This window comes from Cebus imitator, unplaced genomic scaffold (genome assembly GCF_001604975.1).
Source record: "Cebus imitator isolate Cc_AM_T3 unplaced genomic scaffold, Cebus_imitator-1.0 Scaffold141, whole genome shotgun sequence".
Classification (NCBI taxonomy): domain Eukaryota; kingdom Metazoa; phylum Chordata; class Mammalia; order Primates; family Cebidae; genus Cebus; species Cebus imitator.
The window spans coordinates 3,686,683-3,700,014 of NW_016107456.1; the positions used below are offsets into that span (position 1 = coordinate 3,686,683).

Below are 13,332 nucleotides of genomic sequence, written 5' to 3' on the forward strand. Positions count from 1 at the left end.
CCTCCTGAGTAGCTGGGATTACAGGCACGCACCACCATGCCCAGCTAATTTTTTGTATTTTTAGTAGAGACGGGGTTTCACCATGTTGACCAGGATGGTCTCGATCTCTTGAACTCGTGATCCACCCGCCTCGGCCTCCCAAAGTGCTGGGATTACAGGCTTGAGCCACCGCGCCCGGCCTCGAAAACACATTTTTAAAACTTTATTTTTATATGTTGTTTTGAGACAGTCTCACTCTGTCACCCAGGCTGGAGTGCCATGGTGTGATCTCAGATAACCGCAACCTCTGCTTCCCAGGTTCAAGTGATTCTCCTGTCTCAGCCTCCCATTAGTGGGACTATAGGCACCTATCACCATGCCAGGCTAATTATTGTTATTTTTGGTGGAGAGAGGGTTTCACCATGTTGGCCTGGCTGGTCTTGAACTCCTGAGTTCAGGTGATCCTCCTGTCTTGGCCTTCCAAAGTGCTGGGATTACAGGCCTGAGCACCCAATCTTACCAATTTTGAACCATGATTCCTCTCTATTCAAACGGTATAAAAAGGCTGGGTGAGGTGATTCACCCCTGCAATCCCAGCACTTTGAGAGGCTGAGGTGGGCAGATCACCTGAGGTCACGAGCTCGAGACCAGCCTGATTAAAACTGAGAAACCTTGTTTCTACTAAAAATATAAAATTAGCTGGGCAAGGTGGCACATACTTGTAATCCTAGCTATCAGGGAGGCTGAGGCAGAACTGCTGGAACCCAGGAGGCAGAAGTTGTGGTGAGCTGAAATCCTGCGACTGGACTCCAGCCTGGGCAACAAGAGTAAAACTGAAAAAAAAAAAAAAAAAAAAAAAAAAAAAAAAAAAAAGCTAACGACTCAACTGTCAAATACTTCAGTGGGAGCCATCTGCAGGACTGCTCTGAGGTAAACAGGCATATATAAACAAGCTATTTATCATCTAGGAAGACCAACTGCACAATTGTACTGACTCATCCTTTCAGTAAATGGACGCACACATGTTTGAGATACAAATATATGTTATTCAAGATGTGGTCAGTGACTGAGTGATTAGCATATAAATTGGTAATGACTACACTAGGTGCTCTATTGCAAGAACTCTCAAAGTTTGGTCGTATAATGTTGAATCCTGAAAGTAATTTTTAAATTCATGTTGATACACAAGTCAAAGAATTATTCATACTGTTGGTTCTGAAAAAAAAAATTTACCATATATTCATTCAATGGTATACCAGTCAGCCATTTAAAGCTAATCTCTGTATTAGCATATATTAAAACAAGCTGCATACTATTCACGGCATGATCATTGAAAACCTAAAAGGACATTTTTATATGATCATAGAAATCTCTGAGCACGTACAAGTACTGCTAACAGTAGCTACATTTGTAAGTAGATTCTGAGGTATAGTCTAAGCATGCATTTTTGTGAATAAAACTAAGTTATGGTATTCTCTTGTACTGTTCATATTCTTGACTTTATCTTCACATCCCATGCACGTTTTATCCCTGTTGTTTCACGGGTGACACTGAAGCACAGTGATTAATGATTTGCCCAAGATACACCCTACATTAAATCTCAAACTCACGTTTCTGGAGAAGTGAAAACAGGATTCTTTCTCATACTCAAAATAGGAATGGCTTGCCAATGCAAACTCCAATTCAAATAACCATTTGTCAAGAATCTGGTCCTAAGAGGCCATGCGCAATAAACTCAAAACAAGCCTTTCCCTCAGTAAGTATTTTATTGAGATTTAAAGCACAAAATAGGTTAACAAATTGGGAGGAAGGTGGTAACACAGGAATGGGAACGTAAAAGTCAAAGTAGGCAGGACTCAAACTGGCCATAAAGGCACTACGGCATGTTCATCAACACCAAGTAAAAGAAAGGGGAACCAAGATGTTCTCACTTCTCTTCTGCTCCACCTTAATACTCCACCTAGCCACTGGTATGGAGCATGTTGCAACTCATTCTTCTCACAAGTTAGCAAGGGAACTTAACATTCTGTCAGTCAACTCTATGCTCACAATCAAGTGAGCCAGTGTTACACAGTGATTTTGTGCATCCAGTGACTTAGGTGTACGGGCATGGCTAGGCCTTGAGTTTTAACAAATTGGTCGTGGCTATTACTAGAAAATTATGGCTGCAGGCATTTACCTATACAATCACCCGCTTACTGGGGCAGCTAACAATGTAGTCAAACCAGTCTATTATCATATGTCCTATTAACAGTAGAGCCCAGTTAAAGGATGTTTCATAGTTTTAGAAAGCCAAATTTCTTACTTTTAATATCCTCTCACCTCAAGGCCGTGGTTCAAAAAGCTTTTATGCTATTTCCCTGAAAACAAGAGAACTTTGGTCAAAGCCAATTTTTAAGAGTCATCACTTCTGTTCTTTGAGTAGGCAAAACAATTAACTACAATAACAGACACCATTTTCTTCCCTTAAATTCTGAGGTTTATACTGTAAAAACCCACTTCTTTAGAAACATCTAATTAAAGTATTAAAGAAAATAAGATAACGGTAGAAGCATCCAACTTTTGGGGCACTATATTCGTAAGGTTGGACTTTAACGTTTTCAACAGGAAACCCAGGAATTTCTTAAAAACAAGGCTTTTTCCACATTACCAACTACTCATAGCTACTCTGTGAATGCCCTAAATATTTGCCTCAAGTTTTTCAATCTTATTAGGTATGTTTCTGGATTACCTGAACCTAAAATCCAACCCCAGAATATCATGCTTTCTAGTCACACCTGTGGCACCCATGCCCCATCACAATCCAACCCTTGGTACCCTACCCAGTGACAGCTCCTAGAAAGGTATTAAAGCTGAGCCAATTAATCTAGATCTTGATTTCCATCTAAGATTAATAAATGCTTTCAAATAAGGTTACTCTATGTAAAAATATTTGAAAAAAGGGATGTAAGGTTAATTCCATTCTCAAACTGCAATTTCAACTAATCAAGCTTATGTATGTATGAACTGACTGTTAACCTATTAACACCTACAAATTTGCAGTATTAAAATTTGGTTTCCACAGTACTCATTACACTTCAATGGTAATTAAGTACAAAAAGTTTTGGGTTTATCTATTTCATTGTTCTTCAAACTAACCACACAAAGCATTAAAATTTACCAGTATGATCTGACCAATTATCACATAATCCCACTAACTACAAAGGGGACTGACTACTGGGTGGAAGTTAATTGGCAACAGACTTTACTGAGATTAAGTGCCTGTTATACATAACGGTCTTTGAGCAGAAAATGCAGTATGTGCTTTTCCACTTTGAATAAACTAAATTTCAGATCAAAGAGGCTACTTCCATTTTCACATGACAAACAAGGACAACTGAACCATATACTCTAAGACTAATTACGCTGACAAATTCCAGAAAGTGGATTATCTAAACAAGATCCCAAGTATTAGGAACAATTTCTTAGTTTAAATTTGCTTATGAAAAAAGTTCCATTACTTACAAGTATTAATTTAAGCAAAATCTTGGAACAGATTGATTACAAAATACCTTTTATTTTTAACCCAACTTGTTAAAGGGGCAGATAAAGACTGGCAAATTTGATTAACAGCACAAAATAATATTATCCAAACTGAATAATTTATTGCTGGTCCGAGGCTTGCCTTGTTTTATATTTAAGTAGAACTGACACTGTTTCCACAAATGGCAGGTATCAACATTTAAAAGAATTTAATAGTGACCTATTCAATAAGGCAATCATCTTGGTAGCAAACTTTTATTTAAATCTTACATAACTCAAGCTTTATAAAAAGCCAACATAATTGAAAATTGGGTTCTCCCTCTAAAGCCTTAAAGTATTGGAAGCCTGAAACAGTTAATTAAAAATAAGCAAACAAAACAAAAAACCCTGCCAGCAGATCCTGCTGAAATACTTAAAAACAAAACAACTAAATGAGCTTAATCTTTACAAAAGTTATTGTAGCTCAAAAGCTATAAAATCAAAGTTATCTTAATTCTACAAAGGGAGAGGGTCTTTGACTTCATGCCACCATTTCCTTAGAACCTCATCTTTTTCATCAAATTTGGCCACGAATCAAATTTCTGTGTGCCCCTGACTTCAGGAGAATTCCTCTTGCAGAAGAGGCCAAGTACAAACATGTAAGAATAACTGCCTAAAGCAAGTAGGAAAGTGTTCCGTAATAGTGTGCAAAGAAGAGGAGTTCTGAGTTAGTCTCTGGAACTCGACCTGGACCTTGATCTTGACTTTGAGCGAGATCTAGAACGGGATCTTGAAGTAGCTCTTTTTGGTGGAGGGGACACAGAACGAGCCTTTGAGGGTGGAACAGGTTGTGGCGAATTGGAACGGGACTGGCTCCTTGATACGGATTTTGACTTTATATCACCCTTTCCATTTTCTTTGGGGGATCGGGACCGAGACCTGCTTCGAGATTTCTCATACTCATCCTTAGATCTGCTTCGAGAATGTGAATGGGAGCCCCGATCAGACTTGGGCTTAGATTTGCTCTTTGATCTAGATTTCCTGCCTTTTGATCGAGAACGTGACCGACCTTTGCTCCGCGACCTGGAACTAGATGAGAGAAGACCAATTTTCTCAAAACTCTGTAAGAACATACACGTAACTCCATAAACAAGTACAGTAATATTCAGAGACTCAAACACATTACTTACCGGGAGCGACTTTTTGAGATACTTCGAGATCTACTGCGGCTGCTCCTGCGACTCCTACTTCGTGACCGTCTTCTAGATCGAGACCTATTATGAAAAACACAATGATGTCTCAAGCCCAGTCCACCTTAAATACATCTGTGCTATTTGGCAAAAATAGATAAGCCAAAGAATAATCTATTTTACCACAAAATCAAATCTGTCAAAACAACTAGAAAAGAACCCAATGATAGCCAAGAGAAACTGAAAGATGGCTTTAATTCAAGTAGGCAACAACTGAAATTACCCAATTACTCCCTTTTTGTTTTATTGGCAAGTATTGTTTCCTCCCCACAAGCTACCTGGATCTGCTTCCAGAGTAAGATCGCCTATGGCTTGTGCGTGGCTTGTCTTCAATAAGCCTAATATTTCTGCCATTTATTTCTGTACCATCCAGTTTGTCCAAAGCACGCTTCATGTCAGAGTAGGAGCGAAACTCAATTACACCCTCATTTGTTCGTTCCTTGTGGGCATCCGCATAGGTTACTTCACCTGCTTGTCGCATAAAATCCTAAAATGACAAGACTGGTCAGACTTCGAAATCTTAAAAGATCTATATACTACAGTGAATTCCCAGAAATAAGAATGTAACAAGAACCTACTTTAAAGCATTCACTTATATCCTGAATTATAGCACACACCTTTAAATCTTGCCAACTGCACCGACTAGAAAGATTTTCTACAATAAGCCTGTATTCTGTACGAACAGGTGGTCCGTATTTGTCTCTGCCAGATGTTCTCCGACTGCTGTATCCACCTCCACCACCTTTATCACATGAAGGGAACAATTAGACGCCTTGTAATGATAAAAATGCATGTCTTTTGAAAGTTAGTACAAACATATCAACTTTTATTTACTGGAGTAGGACTTTGCTATTATATTGCTAAACCTTCGACACATTTGTGATTTGCCATAAATTAAATTAAGGGCAAGTCCAATAGACTAAATCCAACTAAACCTCTCCTACAATCTGTTAGAGAGTGACTGCTCCTTTATTCAATTTACCTCGCTAAGTTTTATTTTACAGAACATTGTAAAATATAAAACTTAACTGATTACATGCATTTCTACATTTTACAAAAATGTTTACTAGTTTTACACTAAGTACTTACATCACAGTGTGAGGTTTTTGGTGGTGGTTTGGCCACAAAACACGCAAGGTAACAGTCACCTAGTTCAGATTAACCAGTTTTGTCTAACCCTTGGAATCCTCACCATCACCCTGCGTCTAATGGCAAAAGGCTGCTGTCGTCATGGCTTCCGGTAAGGTCAGCCAAAGGGTCATAGGGCAAGGGTCACACAATGTATGGAAAAGCCAAGGCCAATCAGGAAAGGCAGTCATCTTAGCCTCAGTGGACACAGCCTCAGCCCCATTGGTCACTTTCAAATTGAAACATCAAGGACTTGTTAAAAAGTTTGAATTCAACATGCAACAGTTTAAACATCAAACATTTAACATAACCAAAAATCCCCCCACCTCCTCCCAATAACATGCCCCAACTAGTTCAAATACAGCATAAAGCTTATTTAGATCTACTTTGTGGTACAACACCACATTGCTTTGAAATAGTACTTTCTTTGGCCCCCATCAATTTCCATAGCTTTAAAACCTATACTTTAAGATCCTCCCCTTCCCCGTCCCCCGCCCCCCTCCACCCCAGCCTGCCCCTAAACCTCTAACTAATGCACTGACAGGTAAGTAAGGGGGATACAACAAATACAGCCACCCCTTACTTCCTCTGTGGGAAGAACCCGTGACAGTGCTGACAAGGGGCCAGAAGAAGCCACCCACCTCCCAACTTGGCAAATAACAAAACCAAACACCCCAATCCCCGCGCTCCAGCGTCCCATGCCTGCCCCGGGCAGACGTGAAGGCGGCGGGACTCGGGGATACCCGAGTCAAACGACCCCCGGTCCTCGCGCCTGCCCGGGCTGGGAGGCCCCACCCCACACACCCCCGCCCCCCAGGGTCCCCAAGGGCGCGGAGCGCGCAGGGGTGGGACTCACTGCGGCTTCCGTAGCTGTAGCCGTCGCGATCGCGACGCGGGCCGCGGGCGTGCTCTACGATCACGCGCTCGCCGCAGAGTTCCTTGCCGTTCAGCTCGTAAACGGCGTCGTCGGCGTCGCGGGAGTCCTCGAACTCCACGAAGCCGTACCTGGGGGCGGTGCGAGGGCCGGACACCGACGGGGGCATCGTTAATCAGGGCGCGCACGTGCGCGCTCCCGCAACCCGCCGCGCGCTCCCGCGGCGCCGCGGCGCCGCCATCTTGGAGGCCCTGCCACGCGGCGCCGCGGCCTTGGCCGCCTCTTTCCTTGGAGAGCTCCCGCCGCCACCAGGCCTGGGACGCTGGGCACAGGCGCCCAGGCCCGACTCACCCATTTTTGAGGTCTACTTCGAGGAGGCGGCCATAGCCACTGAAAAAGCGCTGGATGTCCTTCTCCCGGACGTTGTAGCTCAGGCGTCCTATGTAGACGCGCGGCATGTCCGTGGCGGGCAGGGGCCCAAGGGCTGGTTGTTGAACGGCGGACCGCAAGCCAGTAGCCGCGGTGCGGGTGCGGGGACGGCAAAAGCACGAACTCGCGCCTCACACCGCAGCGGTGGCCGGATCCAGCCACACAATAGTGCGCGCGCGCGCCAGGCTTACGCTATATGGGCGGCCGGGGGGGCGGGGCTTGGCGCGTTACGTCGGCGCGCAGCGGCACGTCCCTCCCGTGTCGGCCCTGGGCTAGGTTGTGACTAGCTAGTCTGCTGCCCGCGACGTTTTGGTGTAGTGCGGTCTTGCTCGCTTCTAGAATTTACTCCAGCCCTTGAAAACACAAAGTCTCTAATCCAGCTGCAGAGTTGTTTTCTAATTTGTACCCTTCATAAAACTTTGAGCGATCTCTACGGGGTTGAAGCTCAGGAGGCAGGCTAAGAAAATTTCCGTTTTTCATTGGTTCTCGAGGGTGTCATAATAGGTCACCGCGGTCTCGGATTGGTCGCTTAAAACGAGGCTGCGGATTTTCTCCAGCGATTGGTTCATGATCGTTTTAGTGGTGACCGCGCTCTTGGACCCAGTCGGTTGTCGGGTTTCGCGGAATCCGAGGATCGCGCGCCAAGGTCCTCCTGCTGACCGGGTGGGGGTCCGGTTGCGAGCGCGCAGACCTGCCGACATCAGCCTCTGCGGCTCTCACTCGCAGCCTTCATCAGCCTCCGCCTCCCCGGACGTTCCCCTCTCCCTCGGTGGGTCTTTCTTGGAGACCTGGCAGCTTGACTCACTTGTGGATTGGGGTGTCCGTGGGAATCCTACTGTCACTGTAGGCGCTCAAAAGGGAGCGCGGACGAGATCCAGCAGCCCTCCCACAGCGATGAACGATTTTTTTCTCCCGTATATGGAAAGTCCTTTGTCCTAATACTGTCATCTCCTCCACTGACTTGAAAGTGCCTTATTTGTGAGCTTGTCAATGGAGATCCTATTTAAAGCTGAAGAACTAGACGAAAACCTCAAGGAGTAAGTTTCAGTGGAGAGCGAAAGACCCTGGCCAACTCCTGGGGTACTGTGAAATTTAAGTACAGGAAAGGAGACTGACTGGGGAGGTAGGAGAAGACCACAAGAGTAGGGTGTCACTGAAGCTAAAAGAGTTATCACTGAGATAACACCAGTTCTTTGATATTTTTGTATTCCCGCTCTGTATTTTGTAACCTCAATATCCTTCAACTTCTGGTTGAAAAAGGGTGGTTTTGCCCTCCTGGAGATAAGGCAGTCTGGAGGGAAACGTCGTTGTTTGTCACGTAGGTAGAGGCCGTGCTTAAAGTTAGATAAATTAAGTATATGAGTCTGTAATCCTTGCACTTTGGGAAGCTGAGGCAGGCGGATCGCTTGAACCCAGGAGTTCAAGGCTGCAGTGAGCTATGATCATGCCACTGCACTCCAGCCTGGGTGACAAAGCGAGACTCCAACTCAAAGAAAGAAAAAAAGGAGCAAGGCATGGTAGCTCACTCCTGTAATCACAGCACTTTGGGAGACCCAGGTGAGAGGAATGCTTGAGCCCAGGAGTTCGATATCAACCTGGGCAACATGGCGAGATCCTGTTTCTACACAAAAAATTGTAAAAATTAGCTGGGCGTGGTGGCACATGTCTGTACTCCCAGCTACTGGGGAGGCCGAAGTAGGAAGATCACTTGAGTGCAGGTCTAGGCTGCAGTAAGCTGTGATTGCACCACTGCACTCCAGCCTGGGCAACAGAGTGAGATCCTGTCTCGGGGAAAAAACAAAAAAAGACTGGGCGTGGTGGCTCACACTTGTAATCCTAGCACTTTGGGGGGCCTAGGCAGGTGGATTGCGAGGTCAGGAGTTTGAGACCAGCCTGGCCAACATGGTGAAACCCCATCTTTACTAAAAATACAAAAAANAAAAAAAAAAGCCAGCATGGTGGCAAGGCGCCTGTAATAAATCCCAGCTACAGGGGAGGCTGAGGCAGGAGAATCCCTTAAACCTGGGAGGCAGAGGTTTTGGTGAGCCAAGATCGCGCTGTTGCATTCCAGCCTGGGCAACAAGAGTGAAACTCCAACTTAAAAAATCAGTGATGTAGTACTTCTGAGAGTGCAGGGATGTGTGGTGCTGAGATTGGGCCTCCTTTGTGTTCTGCAGGTTCAAGGATTAACAGGAGTTTTCAGCCAGATGTTGAAGGATAATGAAGTTACATAGCTCAAGGACAAGAATATACCAAATTATTTAAATACTTGATATTATCTGACTGATATGCTGAGGAAATGTAATGACTAGGTTTTGTTTGTTTGTTTCTTTCTTTTTTTTCCCACCCCTGTCTGTCTTTTTGTTTTTGAAACGGAGTCTCACTCTGTCACCCAGTCTGGATTGCAGTGGTGTGATCTTGGCTCACTGCAACTTCTGCCTCCCAGGTTCACTGCCTCAGCCTCCTAAGTAGCTGGGATTGCAGGTGCAGCCCGCCCTCCATGCCCAGCTAATTTTTCTTATTTTTAGTAGAGACAGGGTTTCATCATGTTGGCCGGGTTGGTCTCAAATTCCTGACCTCAAGTGATCTGCCCGCCTCGGCCTCCCAAAGTGCTAGGATTACAGGCATGAGCCACTGTGCCCAGCCAGAAATGTAACGGTTAGAATATGAGAACTGTGAACATACAATTTTTTTCCTACTCAGTAGGTGAATTGGGCCCAGACATCAAGGCATATGCCCAGAGCGAGACTCTGTCTCAAAAAAAAAAAAAAAAAAAAAAAAAAAAAAAAAAAAAAAAAAAAAAAAAAAAAAAAAAAAAGAAAAAGAAAAAAGGAAAAGTAAAAGAAAAAAAGCAAACCTAGTCATTACATTTTTTCACTGTTGCGCTAAGAACCTCGGAACAAATCAAATCTATTAGTGTCACATGGAAAATTGCACATAGTGGACCAGAAACATAAATTTGTGAGTTTGTCACAAACTGGATGAAAACCCCAAAGGAGCAGGTTTAGAGGTAGAGCAGAAGACACGGGACCATGCTCTGGGGACTGTGCCAATTCCTGTCTATAACTCCTGTGGCTGCTGCAGCACATTGCCACCAACCTAATGGCTTAAAGCAATACAGATTGATTACCTTACAGTTCTGGAGAGCCGAAGACTGCAGTGGTGAACTGAGCTAAAATCAAGATGTTAGCAGGGTTGTGTTCTTTTCTTCTTTTCTTTCTTTTTTTGTGTTTTGAGACTGCTGCCCATGCTGGAGTGCAATGGCACAATCTCAGCTTACTGCAGCCTCTGCCTCCCAGGTTCAAGTAATTCTCCTGTCTCAGCCTCTTGAGTAGTTGGGACTACAGGTGTGCTACCACACCTGGCTAATTTTTGTATTTTAGTAGAGACAGGGTTTCACTGTGCTTGCTAGGCTGGTCTTGAACCCCTGACTTCAGGTGATCTACCCACCTCAGCCTCCCAAAGTGTTGGGATTACAGGCGTGAGTTCCAGCACCTGGCCTGGGCTGCATTTTTTCAGGAGGCTCTAGGGAAGAATCCGTTCCCTTGAGTCTTCCAGCTTCCAGAGGCTGCTGGCACTCTTTGGCTTATGGTTCCTTCCTCCATCTTCAAAGCCATTAACTTCAGTTGCGACCTTACAGTCAATCACTCTGACCCCAGTCCCAGCCTCCTTTGTCACATCTGCTTCTCTGACTGTGGCTTTCCTGCCCCCCTCTTGTAAGCACCCTTATGATCACATTGGGCCCACCCTGATTAAGCTCAACCTAATCAGATCTGTAAAGTCCCTTTTGCCATATAAGGTAACATCGTCACAGGATTCAGGGATTAGGATTAGGACATAGACATCTTTAGGGGGAACTCTTATTCTGCCTACTACAGGGACTCTAAAATTTTGTTAAATTTAGGAATGAAAGCTGGGTGCGGGGACTTGTAATTCCAGTGCTTTGGGAGAATGAGGAGGGAGGATCGCTGGAGGCCGGGAGTTCAAGGCCAGCCTGGGCAATATAGCAAGTCTCTACAAAAAATGAAAAAAGGCTGGGTGCGGTGGCTACTGCCTGTAATCCCAACACTCTGGGAGGACGAGGCAGGTGGATTACTTGAGGTCAGGAGTTTGAGACCATCCTGGCCTACATGATTAAACCCCATCTCTACTAAAAATACAAAAATTAGCTGAGCATGGTGGTGCGTGACTGTAGTCCCAGCTACTTGGGAGACTGAGGGATGAGGATCACTTGAATCCAGGAGGTTGAGGCTGCAATGAGCTGATACTGCACTACTGCACTCCAGCTTGGGTGACAGAACAAGACTATGTGTGAAAAAAAAAAAAAAAAAAGAAAAGACAGAAAAATGGTAGTAGGCATGGCGGCACGCACCTGTAGTTCCAGCTATTTAGGATGGGAAGGCAGGAGGATCACTTGGGCACAGGAGTTTCAGGCTGCAGGGAGTCATGATCGTGTGTCTGTTCTCCAGCCTGGGCCACAGAGTAAAAACCTGTCTTCTATCCCTTCCAAAAATTTAGGAATGGCAACTGGGAAGTGGCTAAAAAGGTAAGGAAAAAAACAGAATGTGGTGTCACAGAAGTTAGGAATGGAAAGGGTTTCCAGGAGGTACTGGTCAAGTGACAAATAGAAAATTCATAAGCCTTTGACCCAGTAACCTTAATCCTAGAAATCGATTTGACAAGGAGCCAGTTTGTAAAACCACAGGTCCAGGGATGCCTATTCAAGCAGTGGAATACTCTTCCTCGATGAAAATAAGATTATTCTCATCTCAAATATTTACTGAATGTCTGCTGTGTGCCAGCCAGTGTTCTCAGCGCTGGGAAAACAACAGTAATGTGATGTGTCGACTTTGCAAACCAGGGCCCCAGCCAGATCTGGCTTGCCACCTGTTTTGTAAATAAGGTTCTGTGGGAACATAGTCTCACCCATTCATTTACACATTGTCCATGGCTTCTCTCAGGCTACAACAGCAGTCTTGAGTAGTTATTATATTGAGTGGTTGCAACGGAGACTTTGCAAAGCCTTTGTCCAGCCTGTAAAACCTCTTCCTTGCTGGCTCTTCACAGAAGAGGTTTGCTTACCTCAATCTGTGTGACTGACCACTAACGATGCTTATGGGATGTTGTTAAGAAGGCAAGTTTTAATATATGCATGATCCCATTTTTTGTAAATAACACCACCCCAAGCCCCCCCCACCCCTTGTTTTTCGAGACAGGGTCTTACTCGGTCACCCAGGCTGGAGTGTAGTGGTGCCATCTTGGCCCACTGCAATCTCCACCTTCATGGCTCAGGAAATTTTCCCACCTCAGCCTCCTGAGTAGCTGGGACTACTGGCATGGGCCACCACGTGCAGCTAATTTTTTGTAGAGATGGGGTTTCACCATGTTGCCCAGGCTGGTCTTGAACTCCTGGACTCAACTGATCTGCCCACCTTGGCCATTCAGAGTGCTGGGATTACAGACATGAGCCACCTTGCCTGGCCTAAAACCCTCAACTCTTGATATAACGACATATTATGTATTAGCTGGTCTTGTGGTTGCTTCTGAACATTGGGGGGATAGGGGGATAGGTCCTATACAGTCACGTCCCTCTAACTCTCCCTGCATTCCTTACTCTTCCTTCTCCCACCAGCTCTTGAATGTGTCAAACATGCACCGACCACAGGGCCTTGTCCCTGGACAGCTCCCTGCATCTGGAACTATTTTTCTATGATTTACTCCCTCATTTCCTTTTGGTTTCTGCTCCACGTTATTGCTATGGCTTGAACACGTACCCTGGCAGTTTCTGTGTTGGAGACTTTATCCCCAGTGTGCAACATTGGGAGGTGGTGCCTAGGAGGCGATTAAGTCATGAATGAGTGGCGCCGTCCTGAATGAATGTAGTTACATTGCAGAAGGAGTGGGTTGGTTACTGAGAAATGGATTGTTATAAAGCGAGTCTGGCCCTGGTGCCTCTCTGTCTTATGTAAGAAATAAATGTCTTTCCTGGCTGGTCTGAGTGTAGTGGTGTTTACAACTAATTGATCATAACCAGTTACAGATTTCTTTGTTTCTTCTCGACTTCGAATACGTCACTTGACTAGCCTTAAAAAAAGAGGGAGAGAAATACATTTCTTTTCATTATAAATTACCTGGTTTGTGGTATTCTGTTATATCAGCAGAAAACAGACT

The 13,332-nt window shown here is 44.8% G+C and overlaps 1 protein-coding gene across 1 annotated transcript; it reads right to left on the minus strand.

Moving 5' to 3' along the window:
* Positions 1-1,726: 1,726 nt before the first annotated feature.
* Positions 1,727-7,384, minus strand: SRSF6 (serine and arginine rich splicing factor 6). Its single transcript, XM_017542236.1, has 6 exons — positions 7,084-7,384; positions 6,715-6,863; positions 5,348-5,472; positions 5,009-5,217; positions 4,671-4,754; positions 1,727-4,569 (listed from the first exon to the last, which is right to left on the minus strand). Exons 1-6 carry the CDS (start codon positions 7,188-7,190, stop codon positions 4,209-4,211), a joined length of 1,035 nt encoding a protein of 344 aa, XP_017397725.1. The 5' UTR covers positions 7,191-7,384; the 3' UTR covers positions 1,727-4,208.
* Positions 7,385-13,332: the final 5,948 nt, after the last annotated feature.

Excerpts from the sequence above, each read along its gene's own strand:
- SRSF6 (XM_017542236.1), bottom strand. The coding sequence starts at position 7,190 with ATGCCGCGCGTCTACATAGGACGCCTGAGCTACAACGTCCGGGAGAAG. Across the intron at positions 5,473-6,714 it reads CTACAGCTACGGAAGCCGCA|GTGGTGGAGGTGGATACAGC; the intron begins GTGAGTCCCACC and ends CATGTGATAAAG. Across the intron at positions 4,570-4,670 it reads ATCTCAAAAAGTCGCTCCCG|TTCCAGGTCGCGGAGCAAAG; the intron begins GTAAGTAATGTG and ends TCTCTCATCTAG.